Source organism: Babylonia areolata, chromosome 19 (assembly GCF_041734735.1).
Source record: "Babylonia areolata isolate BAREFJ2019XMU chromosome 19, ASM4173473v1, whole genome shotgun sequence".
In the NCBI taxonomy this organism is placed as follows: domain Eukaryota; kingdom Metazoa; phylum Mollusca; class Gastropoda; order Neogastropoda; family Buccinidae; genus Babylonia; species Babylonia areolata.
The window spans coordinates 31,258,368-31,277,182 of NC_134894.1; the positions used below are offsets into that span (position 1 = coordinate 31,258,368).

Sequence of the window (18,815 nt, forward strand, 5' to 3'; positions counted from 1 at the left end):
TGATTTTTACCTCTTGATATTCTGAGATGATGGCAATGTCAACAGTTGTCAGGTGGCACAAGGAAGTGCAAGTCGTGGATTTGATGTGGTGAAAGCAGGAAAGTCAATCTCTTCTCACCAAACGCAAGGAAAATGCTCAGCAGCCAAAGTAACGAGCAGCCCTCTTTAGGAACAGCACTGCTTACCCCTGAGAGTGGAGGATCTCAAAAGATGACCAAGATGCAGTCCTGACAGCATACTCTTAATAACTCGTAATCAGCAATCACAGTCAAAAATCAGAAGAGCAAGCAAAAACATGACATATTGTGTCTTGGAGCCTGGAACGTCTGGACGCTCGTGGCCAGTACGAACTGCAACATGTCTGAGTGGTGGACAGTCCTTGAGGGACACAAATTCCAGAGGTACAACACTGGTATTGCTGCTCTCAGAGAAACATGTCTGTCTGCTGATAACAGGTGATATCTCTGAAGCGGAAGCCAGGGACAAAGCCAGGAAACCCGGTGTTGGCTCTGCCGTGTGTATCAACATCACCAAGGACCCGGAAGCCATGCCAAGAGGTGTCAACGACTACCTGATGATGATGAGACTACCTCTGGATCGAAAATGTCATCTGACTCATCAGAGTGTCTTCGCCACTGTCATGTCCTTTGAATGTCACCAGAGTGTGTTCGTCAATTCCATGTGCTACTGATACAATATCAAGGAATACGTTATTATCCCTAAAAGAGAAATTTATTACACATCTGCAGATTAGAAGGCGACAGATACGTAAAAGAGCACAGACACTGAATCCACTGAACGGCACAAAGTCTGATCGTACTCCTACATTTCAACGAGGACACTGATTCATAACAATGATTAACACTGTATAAACTATGCCTCTGAACAGATGGAGTTGTTCCATCAGAACCTCAGCAACTTTTTACCAGTTCACAAAGAAGACATGTATGTATTACTAGGTGACTTTAGCACTCAGGTGGGTTGTGATTTCCAGTCTTGGTGAGATGTCACTGGGTAACAAGGAACAGGAACAGAAAAAATATAACCCTCTTCCGCTTCTCTGGCTTTGTGACGAACATGGCATGACCATCAACAATAATATTCCAACTGCCAGACATTTATGCAGAACACCTGACCGCACACCCACTTCAAGTACTCACACATGGGTGGGAAGTATTGTCCAACATTAACAACACACCTACATGTGTGCACATTCAGATAGTTTTGACATTGTGTCCACACAAAAAGATCAACCACCTCCTCTACATATGTCGCATTTCTACAGTCTACTGTTTTTGGAAAGTCTGTCCATTACAAATAAATAACAAAAGCAGTAGGCAATAACCACTCACGCTGTGGGGTTTGGCCAGATGTGCTCATCCATCAAGGCCACACCAAGTGCATGGATCACTGGGGTCTGGAACATCATAGATATCACACACACACACACACACACACACACACACACACACACACACGAATGGTGAACAAGGAATTCAATTTCTTTTACCTTGCTGTATGGAGGTTGATGAACACAGCAAACCAGCATGTAGAAAAATGTAAAGAAAGGGAAAACTGAACGGAATCCACAAACAATGTTCAACAGTTTGATAAACTCCCATGACAGTCGTAACAGTATCAGTTTCAACAAAGAAAAGGGGAATTTGAGTGACAGTGAGTATCAAGAAACGATTTGTCAGACATAATTCACACAGATTGGGGAAATGATCTCAACTATACTTTGCTTTCAAAATAAGATAATGGTTGTAATGTATACAAGGTTCTGAAAGGTCTCTTCTCTTCAGAACCGAAGACCTCATTCAGCACCAGAGGATCAGAATCTGCCGGAAGACATTTCTACCCGTCCTTATGAATAGTCTGAATGCAAAGACCAGATATATCTGTTCACCAACAATTTCTCACAGTCCCACGCTTTCTCTCGAACTGCGAGAAAGTGTAGGAGTGCAAGAAGGCGTGGGTTAATAATCCCTCACGAGAAAATAAAATCCACTGAAAATGAACACTGAAGAGCTTAAATCTGTCACATCGTCTTCATCAACAGACAAGACCCAAGCAGCACCATAGCATCACGGAGTACTGTGACCTCACTGCTCCATGTCTTCATCAGTCAACACAAAGCAAAACTCACCCCAGCAAAGATGTTGTGACCTCCCAGCTGCATGTCTTCATCAGAATAGCGGGCCGCCCAGGGTGCCACCACAGAACATCGCAACGTCTCGTCCAACACCTGACGCAGGTACCTGGGAGGAGAGTGTCGTGTTTCTCTTGAGTGATCAAATAAATCAACTATGAAATAATTGAGTACAACTATGCATCTGAGAGTGCATATGTGTATGCGGTGAACATACCTTAAAGAGAGGACAAGGACATTCTTCAGGTCTTCTTGCAATAACATGACACATTTTTCATGAAGGAACTTCTATTTAAAAAGAAGAAAACCAGATGATGCAAGGATGCGGAGTTTGGAACGTCCTACCTGCACGTGGTCTTTATATTTATATTGTCTCGTCATTTGACCATGGCCTGTCTGAATGAAATTACAGACACATAATTCAAAGGTGTCAACTATTATAACAACATCTTACTTCCAAAAGACCGTGCAACAGCAGTTTGTAATGATCAGTACTGAACAACTGCACTGCAAGGAGTAAATCTGCTACAATCCAGTTTGGTTTTAGTTTCTTTATCTCACTGACAACAGCTAACATCCACACCGTACATGCTCTCCCTTAAGGATTATCACTCTACATCTTTTTCCTTCGAAATTAAACGAAGCACAGTTTATTAGGCCATGCACAATTAGAGAAAAAAAATCACACAAGAAAACGTTTCCTGGTATTTCTAAACTTTAAGCAATGCAGTGACGCTGTTTGAGACAGACACAAGATAACACTGAAGAAACACGCTGCATATACATGTAGAAGAAGCACACTGCATAGAATCTAAATGCCAATCTTAAAAAAAGAAGAAGAAATAAACGAAAATACTGACGTATTGTAGAGTGCATATAAAGAAGAAATGAACACATCAATGCATTACTCATGTTTATGCAATTATAAACAATCCAATGGCCATTTTTGCAAGGCGTTCGTAAGTTTGGTGACGCTTGCTGATGACGTGATCAAAAGGGACACTCACTTGAAATTTCCAAAGGACTGGTGTGTGAGAGGCTCCGTGGTGCCCAGAACGTCCACAATTTCCTGGTACAGCCTCTCCTGGCATTCCTCATGCAGACACAGGTAGTAGATACACCACGTCAGCACTGCAAGACACCACAACAACATTAAGGAACACTGTCGCTTAACAGGGTAGGGTTCAAGTGCATAAATAACACTTCAGATACACGATATAACAATCAGAAACAAACAAGCAGCAGTTAAAGAAAGACCACAAAAAAAGTAACAAACTGGAATGCTTCATCCAGTGGTTTGTGAAGAAGATGCCATGTGGTGCACACAATACTTACAATCATAACTGCACACAAGTGACGCAAGGTCACACATAACACCATTCAGTTCAGATATTAATTTACGAGTATCTATTGTGACACTTTCGCCAGCACAGATCTTGTGACCTCCCAGAAATAGGTCCATTACAAATCCATGGCAGTAGAAATGTTATCAGAAAACAAGACAACCACTGATACTTCCACTCACAATTGCTTGACGTGTGAAAACCTCCAATCAGGTAAGTGATGGCATCTCCAAATCGTCGCTCGGCATCAGGATGACGAGCAATGATGGCGTCAATTAGCAGGAAGTCACGACTCTCAGTCCCATGTCTATCCCTCTCCTTCACGGCACGTGCAACAGTGTCCTTCATGGTGGTCATGGCTGCACACAGTGCGTGATAGTGGGTTGTTCACTGTGAGGATTAAAATGAAGGACCAGGAGTGTTGAATCATGCAGTGTTTGCAGAGGTTACTTCTTGAATCATGCAGTGCTTACAGTGGTTACTCCCATCTCATTTATAGAGTGCGATTGTTTAAATGGATCTGAACAATGAAAAAACAAAAACAAAAGAACAACAACAAAACAAAACAACAACAAACAAAACTCAACAATGCTACTGAAGATATTTGAATGAATAAGATAAACGCCCGACAGATACGCTATTAAAACCTACACAATCAGATGCAGAGATCACAAACTGCAAAGGAAGACGAAACTACAGGCCATACATTGCCTATGTGAGTTATGTATTTTCAACGAATGTAATATGTCACCAGCAGCATAATGCTCTCATACCGCACATTTCAGTAGGGCCTAACCCAGACAGAGCCACGTCAGATCGTAATTCGTCAATAGATCAGTAAATCACTCTTGGGGCACGAGCCAGAGGAGACCACGCATTACTGTTGGCTTAAGTAACGTCCACTGAGATGTACCGGTTCTGATCTATCACACACAGTAAGTTGTCGTTGCTTGACTTCGCAGACGAAGATGTAAGGAAGCGTTGTATACTGCTAAGGCCTATCTGAAACAGATACTGATATACCTACTCTACCACAGCGACTGCAGCAGAATGTCAGATCTGGGTTGGGTCCTTTCGTCGTATCCTCGATTCTACCAGTTGCTCAGAGCAACACGGCAGGCCAAAGTACTACGGACATTAGCTGGTCAGTCGCAGAGCCAGACGGAGTCAGCGACGACCACCTCTTCTTTCCTCCCTGGAGTAAAACCGTCATTTGTCAGGCTTACTCCCTTCCATCAACGAAACTACTGACACTGACGAGTTTGACAGCATTTCTCCAAGCCATAAGTAAAGGTTGCCATGACAGCAGGGTATGAAGGATCAATATTTTACAGCAACGCGGTATGGCAATGACAACTGTGCCGTGATGTTATACCCATTTTGATTGGGTGTTACCTGACACGACGCACTCTGGGCTTTTTTCCCCTTCTACAATATCATTCAGCATCAAGGAGGACCGCTGGAGACTGTGCAGTGTCTGCAAGGAAAACTGACTAGTAGGCCTACCCCTCAAGTGTGTGTTGTTATCTAGATCTCAGAGCGCAATTTTTTTCCTGCCCCATCATCTGCAGCACCGTTTCAGTGGCATTACTCCCACGCCGCTCATTTAGATTCCCCCATACACGACCACACCCGGGTTCATCCGTCCCAGTTCCAGCGTCGGCAGTCCACAGGGAGCCGTCGATGTTAGGTCGCCAGGAGGCGACGCACCAGAGGAGACCCTGCACTGCTGCTGAGTCACTTCGGTGGTTTTCAGTGGTGCCTGTTCTGATTTAACGTACTTAGGACACCACCTACTAAGCTCCCTACTAACGACAATAGACGCGGAGCCAGACTGAGTGAGCGTCCCTCCCAGAGTGGAGACCACCACGTCCCTCAAACACCAGCCCCCCATGAATCTGCCGACGCTGACAACATTGACAGGACTCACCCCAAGCACGGAAGTGGAGGGGTATCGTAACTGAGGTCACCATGAGAGCAGGGCATGAAAGGCCACAGACTTTGAGACTGTTTTGTTTCTATTGATGATGATGAAGGAGGATGACGATGACGATGTTGCTATGGAGGTCCATTTTGGTTTGGGACTGCGTGACAAGGCTGTACTCTACGCTTCCTGTCATAATGATACCCCGGCGTTAACCAGGCCCCAGAGATACAGACACTTGCAGTGTTGGTCAGGTAATTAGAGCAACACACCCAAAGACGCATCCTTGAAGTGGATGACACTCGACTGTGTGGTCCCAGTCTCCCCATTTAAGCCCACAGTACACTCAACTCTGGGTAGGAGCCGGCCACGGGCCGAAAAACCCACCTCTGCTGGGATTCGAACCCGCGTCCTCCCAGCCGTCAGTCCGCGACGCTAACCACTTCGCCACGGCGGCTGGTGAGCGCAGTATTTTGCTTTTATCATATCAAGACATGCGGAAGAACCTAAGATCCATGCATGAAATGTTTAGGTCAAACGCAAGTGCGACCTCCATTTCTTAATTGTTCCGACGTTAGTGCATAAAAGCTTTCGAAGGAAGGCTTGCCTATCAGCATAATGAAATTAGATGACATAATGCTAGATCAGACTACAACTGAAACTATTACATTCATGTTATTTGACCAGTAAACGTACCGAAAGTTTAAAGTACAGTTATTTTGATGTAATTATTGACATGAAATGTGTGACTTTGCTCCAGATGTTGATTGCATATTGTTATTTTCATCATAATTTGTGTGGATTGTTGAAACTGTGTGTCTCTTTTATTTACTTTTTTTTTCAAAACGCTGTCTACTCTAAATTATTTCCAAACAATTAAGTTGAGAAGAATGAGCGTATGTGTTATTCATATGCTTCTACTCTTTCTTTGTCTTTTAAAACTCTAATGAACTATTCATCACGTAAATAAGTGGGTTCGTTTACCTTTTTGGAAATCCTGTGCCATTGGACTGCCGTCTGTGGTCAGATTGAGATGTACACGAGACGACTTGTACACGACATTCCACAGCTGAAAAACAAGAAGGGCATCTTTACGAAGACAACGAAATACTGATTTTTTGATATATCGTCTGAACTGTGTTGTGTAAGAAACTGAATTGTATTGTAAAAGTGATATTTTGAGTGTTCTACACAAGGATAGACTGTGTGTGCAGTGAGACCATTTCGTTTTCCTTATTCCTGTCTACACGTATTTCTGACAGCAGTCAAACTGGATTTTTTTCGTAGGGATCACCAGTTCCCTTTCAGTGCAGTAAATGACTGCTGCATTCACAACCTCTGCTGACTGTGTCAACCAGAACATTAGCACACTGACCGCTGCTCAACAGTCTAAGGGTGAAAACGCCTGGCTTCTGCATGCCCTGAAACTAGAACCTGGAACTGGTTTTTTCTGATATCGCTTTACCGCCAGGGTCATTCTGTGTTCCAAGCAATGTGTTAGACAGGGGGAGGAGTTGGGGTGTTCAGTGAGGACTAGACCCCCTTCATTTTTTGATAGTATGATAAAACCAGTAAAATCCAAGTAATTTCCAACTACAGTGGAGGGGGACAGAGGCAGGGAATGAAAAGACCATACAGCTCTGACTGACTTGTGGGTAACATCCAATGCGTGGGGGGGAAAGGCTGCTACATTGGCTCTTACGATCCAGGGAAAAAAGAGAGATCTCCTCCGCCCCATACCCCCCCCCCCCCCCCCCCCCCCCCGCCCCCCCCCCCCAAAAAACAACAACAACAACAACAACAACAATGAAAAAAAGACGACTCATGGAACGCTCCCCGCACCCCTCCCCCATCACACCTCCGACCCCCCCTCCCGTTGCTGAATGTGTACTATATTCACTGGCACTGTTACTGTGATGTCGCTGTGAACACGGTCACCGCATTTGAAAGTCAGTGAACTATTCTGACGAGCACACAACAGGATACCCTGGGTGCTACAGTCGTCCCTCAAACATGATTGGACAACCGTCCCCTCCTCTCCAGCCCTACCTTCCACTTCTCTTTGTCTCACATGAATCAAACCCTCGTAAAGATGTAATCGTGTGTGTGTGTGTGTGTGTGTGTGTGTGTGTGCTTTCCTTATAAACAACACAGAAATATATGCACCTGTCTGCATCACACATACTAGCTGTGCCAAACAACTGACATACCACATCATAGCTGTGTGCGAACGCCAGTGCCTCTTTGTCATCTTTAAATGTGTCCCCCAAGAGGCCGCTGACAGCTGCTTTCACAGTGTACAGGAACATGTGTTCTCCAAGGGGAATGTGGTCATCTGCTTCAGCCTTCTCCCACGTGCTGATTACCTCATCGGCAACCTGCAGGCACACAGATAGACACAGACACAGACACAGACACACACACACACAGAGGCACAGACACAGACACAGACAGAGAGAGAGAGAGAGGAGAGAGAATGGTTGCAAGCAAGTTAACTTTTTAATAATCCTATAATGATATGAAAACAAGAGAGGCAAGGCCTTCAAGACTCACTTGTGGTACACTTAATAAAAAAAAAATCTAATCGTTAAAATGTGTTCTGTATTTGTTATTAGAAAGCTCCGGGTTAAAAAAATAAAAATAAAAAAAGTCCTGACGGCAGATCCGAACCCCGCGTGTTCGGGTGAGAAGAAACTGTCTTACCCATTACACTATCATGGCTCCTTAACTGACGTTCAAAAATTTAATATTTAAACATGCTTTTTTAAAGGGCGATAAATCGATTGTGGTATTCGCAGTGAGAACGCTGTTTAAATCATATTATTCTGGTGTATCTTGCGCATTCAAAAATCTTTAAGGGCAATTAATATTTCTTTTTAAGTCCGCGGTAAAGGAGACGTGGCCATCGCCGCAATCACACTGCAATATTTAGCCGTTTTCTCTGGATCTAGATAAATGTACAAGTTTAGTTATACCCGCCGGGAATGTACAACATGGTCGATTCAATTTCTCTTCATTCTAGTTTTATAATTTAAAGCTGATATGAAAATTGAGTATTTTGTTAAACTAATAACATGTAAAGCTAAGTACAAGTACTTCTAAGCGTCGTATGATGTGAAAAGGACTTCATTTTGAGAAAAGTCAAGACTGGAAATTTTTACGTTTCATCAAGGGTATTAACTCTCATGGTTTATTATTTTCAACTGTGAATTGCGACTGATTTTGTTGATATTTTTATGGCAGTTTGGGTCATAATCCAGTAAGTGATGAGGCGTTTACAAATATTTATCTGAATAAATAATTAACGGTCTCCTTCTCCAACTTTCCATCACATGTTATTGTGCATTGTCGATTGAATATAGGATTGAACAGGCAGGTCAACAACTTGAAACAAAATGGCGTTCTTCCCGTTTGCGAGGAATATGAGCAGGCGCTTTGAATATGTATAAATATGTGTACACAATTGATTTTTGCCCATGACCTTCAGGGCTCAGCCAATAGATCTATAAAGTCCACTCGTAGTATTGATTATAGTATTTTTCGAAAAAGACCACTTGGGCGAATGAACATAGTGAAAGCCCTGTACACTGAGAGTAAAAAACACAAGCTTTTTATGTATTGAGTATAATTTCAAAATGTAATGTTTAAGATGAGAAAGATTAGATTAAAGCAAATTAACCCCCCTAGCATTAATTACAGATTAATTTTCCTTTTTTACTACCTGCACCAAAGACATACACCAGAAATATAACTTCCATGCTTTGCAAAAGAAGTTCCTGTTTGAACAAAAAATTATAAAAGTGACTGATGTTGTGTCAGAATATCAGATCAAAGTGCCAAGTAAAGAATAAAAAAATATATAGATATAACAGTTAATTCAGTTTGCATATAATTTGGCTTCTTTTTATATATTTTTTTGTGTCCATCCCAGAGGTGCAATACTGTTTTAAACAAGATTACTGGAAAGAACTGAATTTTTCCTATTTTTATGCCAAATTTGGTGTCAACTGACAAAGTATTTACAGAGAAAATGGCAATGTGAAAGTTTACCACGGACACACAGACACATACACACAGACAACCGAACACCGGGTTAAAACATAGACTCACTTTGTTTACACAGGTGAGTCAACGAGAGAAAGGTGAGACGGGGTGTGCTAAATAGGAGTAGTCTACCAAATGAATAAACTCTTTATTGACATCAGTTACTGCGGTCCATTCAAATATCTCGTGTGAAGATGTAAAGCAGTCTGCTCTGGAATGATGATGTCAAGATCGTTGTCTGTGAAACATCAAAGCACACAGACTGTCACTTTCACAAATTCAAATTTCTTCACCAGAGCTGTTTTGCGCTTCCTAATCAGCTTGCACTGAAAGCCAAAGCAAAATTGTCATGTGCTCTTGTTAAGATGACCAGTATTTAGTTGTGACACATGTAACTCGATTTTCAGATACTGGATGATTCTTTTTCGATTAAAGGCAATGGAAGTGAGACGCTACTTAAATTGCAGTGGTGGTTCTGTTTCCATTGGGGGAAAAATCACAATTTTTTTTTTCCTAAGCTGTTGTGAAATGGTGATAACAGCACACACACACACACACAAACACACACACATATATATATAAATATAAATATATATAAATATATATATATATAACACACATGCACTGAGTCTGCAAACACACCCAATCACCTCCTGCAGATGATCTTTTCGGCGTCGTTCTTTTAAACGGACTGATATACTTTTTTTTAATTCTAAATAAAGTTGTTTTTCTTTTAAAGAAGATGTAGTGTAGCGTGTATGGATAAATCCGCAAGCTTTGACACCTCCTTGAAACTGAATTGACGTTTCTGACAATTATTTCATGAAAAAGAGCTCAACTTTTGCAGCTTGTCATAGTAGATATCCAACACGTTGTACTTGAAGACGTTGTCGTAGGCCTGTCGTCTTTGCTTCCCATCAGATCCATTGGCGTACTGAATGCTGTGGCGAGTAATGACAGGCTCAAACAGTCGGAACTGTTCCACTGGAAAGGACAAACAAGTCTGTTATGGGCATTGAAATCTTGTTCAGATATGACGCCCTATAGAAATCTTGGCATAAATGGAACGTGATTATCAGCTGGTACCCAGCTGATTCTCAAACATTTTTTACCCCACTCACTCTCTTCCTCACTGTCTCTGTCTGTCTGTCTGTCTGTCTCTCCATATCATCATGATAATTATGCTGACTTCAAAAGTTAGATTATGAACATCATTCTTTCGAACTATTCATTTGTTTTGGTAGATGTATGCAATCACCCACACAGGCATTCACCTATGTAACACCTACACGACAGATCTTGAGGGAAAACGAAAACCGAGGTCACCATGACAGCATGGCATGAACTGTCACATGTTTTACAAAAAGAATCATAATGATTGGTTGGTGGACAGGATAATGGCGATGCTTGGTTATCCATCAAGGTGGCTGTTGTATTCCATACTTCTTTTCATGACATTCCCCATGTCCGAGGCATGCAGACCTCTTCTTCTTCAGCATTCCCAGGCCATGTTCAGACGGTCAGTCTGGAGTGGGTTACGAAGTCAGCAGTCTGCTGGAGCTCTGTTGCTGCTCCCCACAACTTGTCCTGGAGCATCGCGGGACTGAGCCAGATCTGGCGCCTCAGCACTTTGTGTAGAGGGCAGTCTTGCAGGACTTGGGCTGAAGTTTGAGGAGCGGTGTCACACGGACACTGTGTGGGAATTTTTCAGTAAGTAGAGATATGAGAGGAGCTGGCTGTGGCCTGTGCACAGTCTGAGGATGATGACTTGCTAAGTTTGACCCAGTTGATGGATGCTGTCCTCCTCTGGTCCCAGATGTAGCCGTTCTCGCCAGTTGTTGCTGAAGTGGCTGCACAGAATGGTCTTTGCTTCCCCAAAGCTAAGGGGGTGGGCAGTTTGGGTGAGCCTACTTCCTGCTTTGGAGAGCTCGTCTGCCTCTTCATTTCCTGCAATGCTGCAGTGAGAGGGGATCCACTGTAGGACCATTGTGGTACCGGCACTTAGACTGAATGTCTTGCACGGTTTTGTCCCTTACTCTGTTCTGGATGCTTTGTAGAACAGCTTGGCAGTCGGTGATGAAGACAGTGTGTTCTGGCAAACTGTCTCTCTGGTTGAGGAGTTGCTAGGGGACTATCGGACCAGTGGAATATTGACACTGGGGAGTGTCGACACAGTGGAATATTGACACGGGGGAGTAGCGACACAGGGGACTATCAATCTGACTGTTGGATAGTAACAAGACTAATTTACATATACATGAGCAACACCACCACCATAACCATAAACAACAAAAGAAGACAGGAAGGTATACAGCAGGACGAAACGGTTCTTTTTCTACACAGACGTTGTCAATAGGTACCTGGGCGGTCAAAGACATGGTGATGTTGCTTGAACAATTCAGGGGAAGCAATGCTGACGGTTTGCTGTTTGCCCCACCAGAATGAGGCGATCGGTCCAAACTCCTTGTGCAGCCCCATCAAAAACTGGTGAAGACTGCCAGCTTTTTTGACATCGTTAAGGTTTCCTTGTCTGCAAGTGATGAACTAGAGTGATGAATAAGAGTCTGAATGCAGGTGGCTGTTTTTGTGTTCATCAATGAAATCACGAATGCAGTTGGCTATTTTTGTGTTTATCAATAAAATCGCGAATGCAGGTGGCTGTTTTTGTGTTCAATAAAATTGCAAATGCAGTTGGCTATTTTTGTGTTTATCAATAAAATCGCGAATGCAGGTGGCTGTTTTTGTGTTTATCAATAAAATTGCAAATGCAGGTGGCTGTTTTTGTGTTTACCAATAAAATCGTGAATGCAGGTATTTGTTTTTGTGTTTACTAATAAAATCAGTCATTTTAGCAGTTTTGATTTTTTTGATCCAATAATTCTTAAAGCAAATAAACAGGTATCTGGAGAAAAAAAACAACTTCATTCATAAAAAAAAAAAAACCCCCCCCAAAAAAAAAAAAAAAAAAAAAAAAACCAACCAAAAATAAAAACAACAACAACAAGAACAACAATGCAACAACAACAAAAAGACAATGCAAGGACTGCACTGGAATTGACTCCATACAAATCTGAACCAAATTTACAGAAGAAAACTTAAACCTACAGAATTCTCTGTTCACTGACACTTTCCTCAGGCAGACATACATACATACATATATGCAGACAGGCAGGCAGCTGGACAGTTATACACACACAGAAACTCACTGATTATCAGATGGCTCCATACCAGGCACAGTGGACCTGGGAGTTCCATTCTGAAACACACACAGTTGCCAGGTCAGTCATTGATCAGAATGAATTATTTCAAACACCACTGAAGCGGTTTTGTCACATCTTTTCTCCAAAACTGCCCCCTGTGTAAATAGGCAAGACAAGATATGTGTGGCCTGTCCACACTCCGCTCAGGTTACTATGTGGCAGTAACAAAGAGCAGGTGAAAACAATTCGTTCATAGAACTGGACTGATGGTGTAACTGTGAACGCCAAGAAGGAAGAGAAGAAGTCACACCTTGTTGATGCCTGTGTGTGTGTGTGTGTGTGTGTGTGTGTGTAAGGAGGGGGGGGGGAGGCTGGGGGTGAGGGGGGGAACCTCTTTCTTTTGTCTCATTTACCATCTTGCTGTAAACACGTTTTCTATGCCAAGGCCAGGCGAAAGGTTATTCTTATCAGCAGTGCTATAAAATCTGTTGAAAAGGTGCTTGAAATATGATGGTCACGGTGACATGATATGTGAGCATGTATTGTATGTGTGTGTGTGTGTGTGTGTGTGTGTGTGTGTGCGCGCACTCACGTGTGCGTGTGTGTGTGTGCGTATGTGAGTGCGTGAGTGCCTGCGTGTATGTGTGTGTATGCACGAACGCACGCATGTGTGTGTGTGTGTGTGTGTGTGTGTGTGTGTGTGTGTGTGTGTGTGTGTGTGTGTTCTTTCTCTCTCTGCTCCCATTTTCCATCTTGCTGTAAACAATTTTTCTATGTCAAGGCCAGGCGAAAGGTTGCTCTTATCAGCAATGCAATAAAACCTGTTGAAAACTTGTTTGAGAAAAGAATGTCACGGTTACCTGATATGTGAGTGTGTGTGTGTGTGTGTGTGTGTGTGTGTGTGTGTGCTTGCGTGCGTGTGTGTGTGCGCGCATGTGTGCGCACGCATGTGTGCGGGTGTCTGTCATTGTGTGTGTGTCTGTGTTTGTGTGTATGTGTGATGTGCATGTGTGTGTTTTTCAAGTCATGTCAAAATGATCCTCACTGAGGGTAAACAAATAAGCTTGTACAGCTTTTTTTCATCCTGTGGGTGGGTGGGTGGGTGCACGAATGTTTCTTGATGTACCTGTTAGATGTGTCACTTATATTTTGTTATCTAAGACAGAAATGCGTGCACGACCTCACACACACACAGTTAGCGGGAAGCGAACTGCATGTGATGAATCAGATGAGGCATGACTCAGGATGAGCAGTTTGGGGGTAATACAACTGAAACAGTGCTGCTAATGGGACAGCAAGGGAAAAAAAAGTTTTGATAGTATGATACAAAGTATAAGAGGCAAAGCCCTCAATTTATCCAGTAAAGGAATCATGAGGAGAAAAAAAGGAGACTTAATAGATTGTTGAAAAGTGCTCAGTATTTGATATAATATATAAAATAAGCTTGAAAGAAAAAAATTGATAACACACACACACACAAAACAACAACAAAAGAAAAACAAAACATACGTATGCCAGCCGGATCCAACCATGAATGTTCAGTTCCAAAGCACAAAGACTAATCCCCACTGCTGTGGCACATATGACGTCATTTGACTGAATTTAATATAGGCCTTAACCAGAACTGACGTTTTGTTCTTCATGCCACAAATAGATGTGACTGTAGTGGACGAAATAACACCGTTTAAGTCATATTTTTTGTGTGTTTTATTACATCTCGATTACTCTTTTATTTCGGCGGAAAATGAGACGTTGCCATCCCTTCAAGCCCACCCCAACACATGACAGAACTCTAGATCTGCACTGACGAGCCAATCCACAATAGGCTGAAAGAAACGATCTATTCAATTTTTCTTTTATGTTCATTCCAGTTAATTCAGCATCCACTTTATAATATTTATATGCAGTAAACACGTGGATGGTGTAGTTTGTATCACTGTATGTGTTCTGTCCAGAATTTGTATTTCTTTCTTTTTAATTGTAAACAAGAAAAGCGAGGTTGTCGTCTTCGAATACAACCTACCTTCTAGTAGGCCTAACTCAGTGGGAAAGTGGTTTTTACAATTTTCTGATTTCGGAACGTATATCAACGAAAAAAACCCGTGAATGGTTCGGAAATACCGCTTAATTCGGGAGACTGACAACCTGTTATTGGTATGACTGTGAAGATTTTTTTCCTACGTTCAAGCCATATTTGATATTGGCAGACAAAGTATTTCCAGAGAAATGTCAATGTTAAGTTTACCACACACACACACACACACACAGAGAGAGAGAGAGAGAGACAACCGAACAAAAGGTTAAAGCACAGACTCTGTTTACAAAAGTGAGTAAAAAAGCACTACCCAATCACTGTGAGCACAGTGTATGAGCTGTGACTCAATGTAGAATACTCACGTTAAACAGCTGGAGGATCCGAGACACTAGCGACAAGAAAAGGAGGACTATGCTGACGCCCACAGCAACTACCAACCAGCCCATGTTGCTGTCTGCTGCACAACTGCCAGTACAAATCCCCCTGCCCCAGTGTTTGATAATGTAGATTGAGGACTTGGAATTACACAATACCCAAGCCACATGCATTTTTCTCCTGTTTATGCAACACAGATACCCGCACACGTTAGATCTGTTGCGATGACTTGGATCTTAATTTCAAATCATTTGTCAGATGAGAAACGATGTTAGTCACTTATTTTTCCTGTCAAGGTTAACAAGTTCATTTCGGGTGTTCATGTGTAAGAGGGAGGAAATGTTTGATCTGTCACCCATGAAATATTTCAGAGCAGTGGTAATGGTGAAACATTTTGCTGCACAAATTCTGCAGTGTATTTGTACAGAGAATGCAGACCAGCTATACATGCAAACACTGAACTAATAAATATACGACTGAGTAAGGAGATAATTGTTTAACCTGCAAAACAGACACAGAGCCAGCCACAAATGCGATGTATGCTGCCATTTCACATAAGAATAGAGAACTACAGGGTAAACCAGTTCGTCTCAATTTTCTTTCTTTCTCAGCTACAGAAGGAATATTCATATATGCATACATGTATTTTTCAGACTACCTATGATCTCCTTAGTTATTCAGTATGATTTGGGATTTTATAAATTAAGCTGATATGAATGGCGTGAAAATGATATGTCACTATGTTTGTTGGTCAGTTTTGAAAGTAAATATTGAAAAACAAAGTTAGTTAACACTAACCTAGTTGTCTCCTGCTGTCTGTTCATCACTCATCCAGGCAGTCACAATGTACCTTTTATTAGTCAGTTCACTAAGCCTGTATGCTACCCATATTTGCTGTTTACCCTTGACTTTTGTTCAAAAGTCTTTCATGGACTCTCAGATTTGGAGGACCTTGACAATAATACCTGGACCTTTCAACTTACTAGTCAGTCAGATTATTAGAGGTATAGAGTAATCATGTGGAAACTGTATCACATGGTTTCCTTTTCCTTGAGACATAAAACCAAAGATCAAGGATAAAACGGCAATCGTTTGTAACAGAGTTTGAACTCAGCACCTGACACAAGCAATGGAGTCCACATCTAGCCACCATTGAGTGGCAAATCTGTCCACACCTGCTGTGAAGTTTACCTTCTGCGAAGATCATTTACGAAATCAGAGTTTTGACAATTCTGCATGTTGCATCTGTTCGTCAGGTTTCGTCAGTTGGTGAGACAGCTTTTAAAGATTGAAGACAAAGGCTACAACTGCATACATACCCATTACCGTAAACAGAATCAATGGAAATCTGGGTTAGGTGACGCTGTTTGATAATAACCAAGAAACAAGTACAATACTTAGCACTTCCTAGCAGCTTCCAGAAAGGATTTGTTTACCTATATCTCTATACCTTCATGCAAGTATGTGAGAAGCACTAAGCAGTAATGATTTCAAGTTGTGTAACAGTTATTGTACTCGTTTGTTGTTGTGTAGGTAGAATGGTTACAAAGTTGGGTGTCCATCCAATGGGTCCATGATTCTGGATGTTCCAGCCCTGGCGGCGTCTGGTGGATTCAGGGCACACGTTCTTCCGTCCAGTCTCCCAGGTCAACACTTGTCCACACCTCTCTTGATCCCCTATGTTTGTACACTTGTACACATGCAGAAAATTTATTTCTCATGTTTAAGATCGCACATACCCCGTCAGCATTCAGTGAAGGCAACAAAAATAGCATACATTTTCTGGAAAAACACGTTTGTCTAAATCATGGGCTAGAGTGGCCATACACTATGTATAAACTAGTAAATGTAGGAGGATTTACCCACGAAGGCATGAGGTTCACATACTTACACATGCACATATGCACAAACACACACACATGCACGCTCACACACACACACATACACACACGCGCGCGCGCATGCGCATGTACACACACACATACACACACACCACGCCCACATGCACACATGAAAGAATACACGCGAGCACATGTGTGCAAACACACACACACACACACACACACACACACACACACACACACACACACACACACACACACACCTGATACAACTGCCTCAATCGAAACATTTTCCCACAGCCCAGATACGGTTTTTGTTGTTTCAGTGTGCAGTGTGCCTGGTGTGAAGTGTCACCTGCACAAAAGTACACTGACCCCTTCACTCCTACTCCCCCCCGCCCCCCTTCCAGTACCTCCCTCCCTTCACCACCCTTCACTCTTCTCCCTGACAGTATCTGCTTTGTTTTGATGTCAGGCTGACCTCCTGCTCTCTCTCTCTCTCTCTCTCTCTCTCTCTCTCTCTCTCTCTCCTTTCACTCCTCTCCTCTCTCCTTGGTCACTGCGTTTATGCATTTCACTCGTAACGCTGAAAGTATTATGCGATCTGTAATCAGATTTCACCCCTTCGCGCATGTTCTCCTCTGTCCATCCCTACCCTCTCACACACAGGTGGGTGAGCGAGGTGCCTTAGTGTCTGCGAATGCGAGATATCTATGCTGATTCGACATTTAATCATGCTCCATGTCATACCCACTCACTCCCCATTTGCATTCCTTGTCATGTAATGCGACCAAATATGTGTTATGTACAGAAACTGATTTGTGTGAGAGTAGAGCCAGCGCGTGTTTGTAGTTTGCGTTTTTAATGACTTTCTTGATACCACACAGTTGAGGGTCACTCACTTCAAGTCTTTGGGAACGTGTTTAGCACACACACACACACACACACACATACGCGTGCGCGTATCATGACTGCACATAAGAAACCGATGATTAGCAACAAAGTAAAAGAAGTGGATATTTTGCTGTTTCTTCATGAAGAATGAAAATACACCTGGAATAATGATGCATATTATGTCGATCAAAAGTCCTTAGCTATGTTTTTTCGGTCTTATTATTCCAGCTTTTGTACACCCATATCCCTTTTTCTATCCCTTTTTCTGTATGACATTAAGAAGTGTCATGGATGGGAAACGCAGAAGATAGAATCCAGTCTATGTGCCAGTACAAGATCTGAAGGAAACAAAAGAATGGGAAGAATACCCTGAACGCCCCAAACACATCTTCAACCCAATCATGTCATGCACTTTGAGAAGACAGAGTCGTGAATTGCTTTAGGTCAGAATTCATGCAGAGGTGAAGCTACTCACAGAAGAAAACAGAAAACTGACAGAACTGTGGCATTATGTGTGCGCGTGCGTACAGTACGCGTGTGTCGTCATGAGAGCTAGTGCGAGTGTGTGTGTGTGTGTGTGTGTGTGTGTGTGTGTGTGTGTGTGTGCGCGCATGTGTGATCCCGCCGATTGACCCTTTTTCATACTAACCACACACATGTCTAGCATTTGTGTGTGTGTGTGTGTGTGTGTGTGTGTGTTTATTTGTGGCATAGGACCTGGGTATAATCGTATTTTGGTGGTTGTGAGTTGGGCGTTCGTGACTGTGAAACTGCAAATTGTTGCATGTGCATTGTGTATCAACGCGCGCGCGCGCGCGCGCGTGTGTGTGTGTACGTGTGTGTGTGTGTGTGTGTGCATCAATAGTTGTGAGCGAGTATGTCCCAATTTTGTTCTTGTTTTTATTTCAATCATTTGCCTTAGGCGTATCTTTCCCTTCACTGTATCTTAACGTATTTACTTAGACCCATATTTTGTCTAATCATGTCAATAAACGTTTTATGCTACT

General features: G+C 42.5%; 1 protein-coding gene across 1 annotated transcript in view; it reads right to left on the bottom strand.

The window, feature by feature from the left end:
• LOC143293626 (cytochrome P450 20A1-like) overlaps window positions 1–18,815 on the bottom strand; it is an 85,796-nt gene that overhangs the window by 6,367 nt on the left and 60,614 nt on the right. The window contains exons 5-10 of the mRNA XM_076604712.1: window positions 7,630–7,797; window positions 6,404–6,488; window positions 3,678–3,854; window positions 3,160–3,283; window positions 2,150–2,261; window positions 1,353–1,417 (exon numbers count right to left, since the gene is read on the bottom strand). Of these exons, the coding sequence (XP_076460827.1) occupies window positions 1,353–1,417; window positions 2,150–2,261; window positions 3,160–3,283; window positions 3,678–3,854; window positions 6,404–6,488; window positions 7,630–7,797 (731 nt within the window). The remainder of the gene's footprint in view (window positions 1–1,352; window positions 1,418–2,149; window positions 2,262–3,159; window positions 3,284–3,677; window positions 3,855–6,403; window positions 6,489–7,629; window positions 7,798–18,815) is intronic.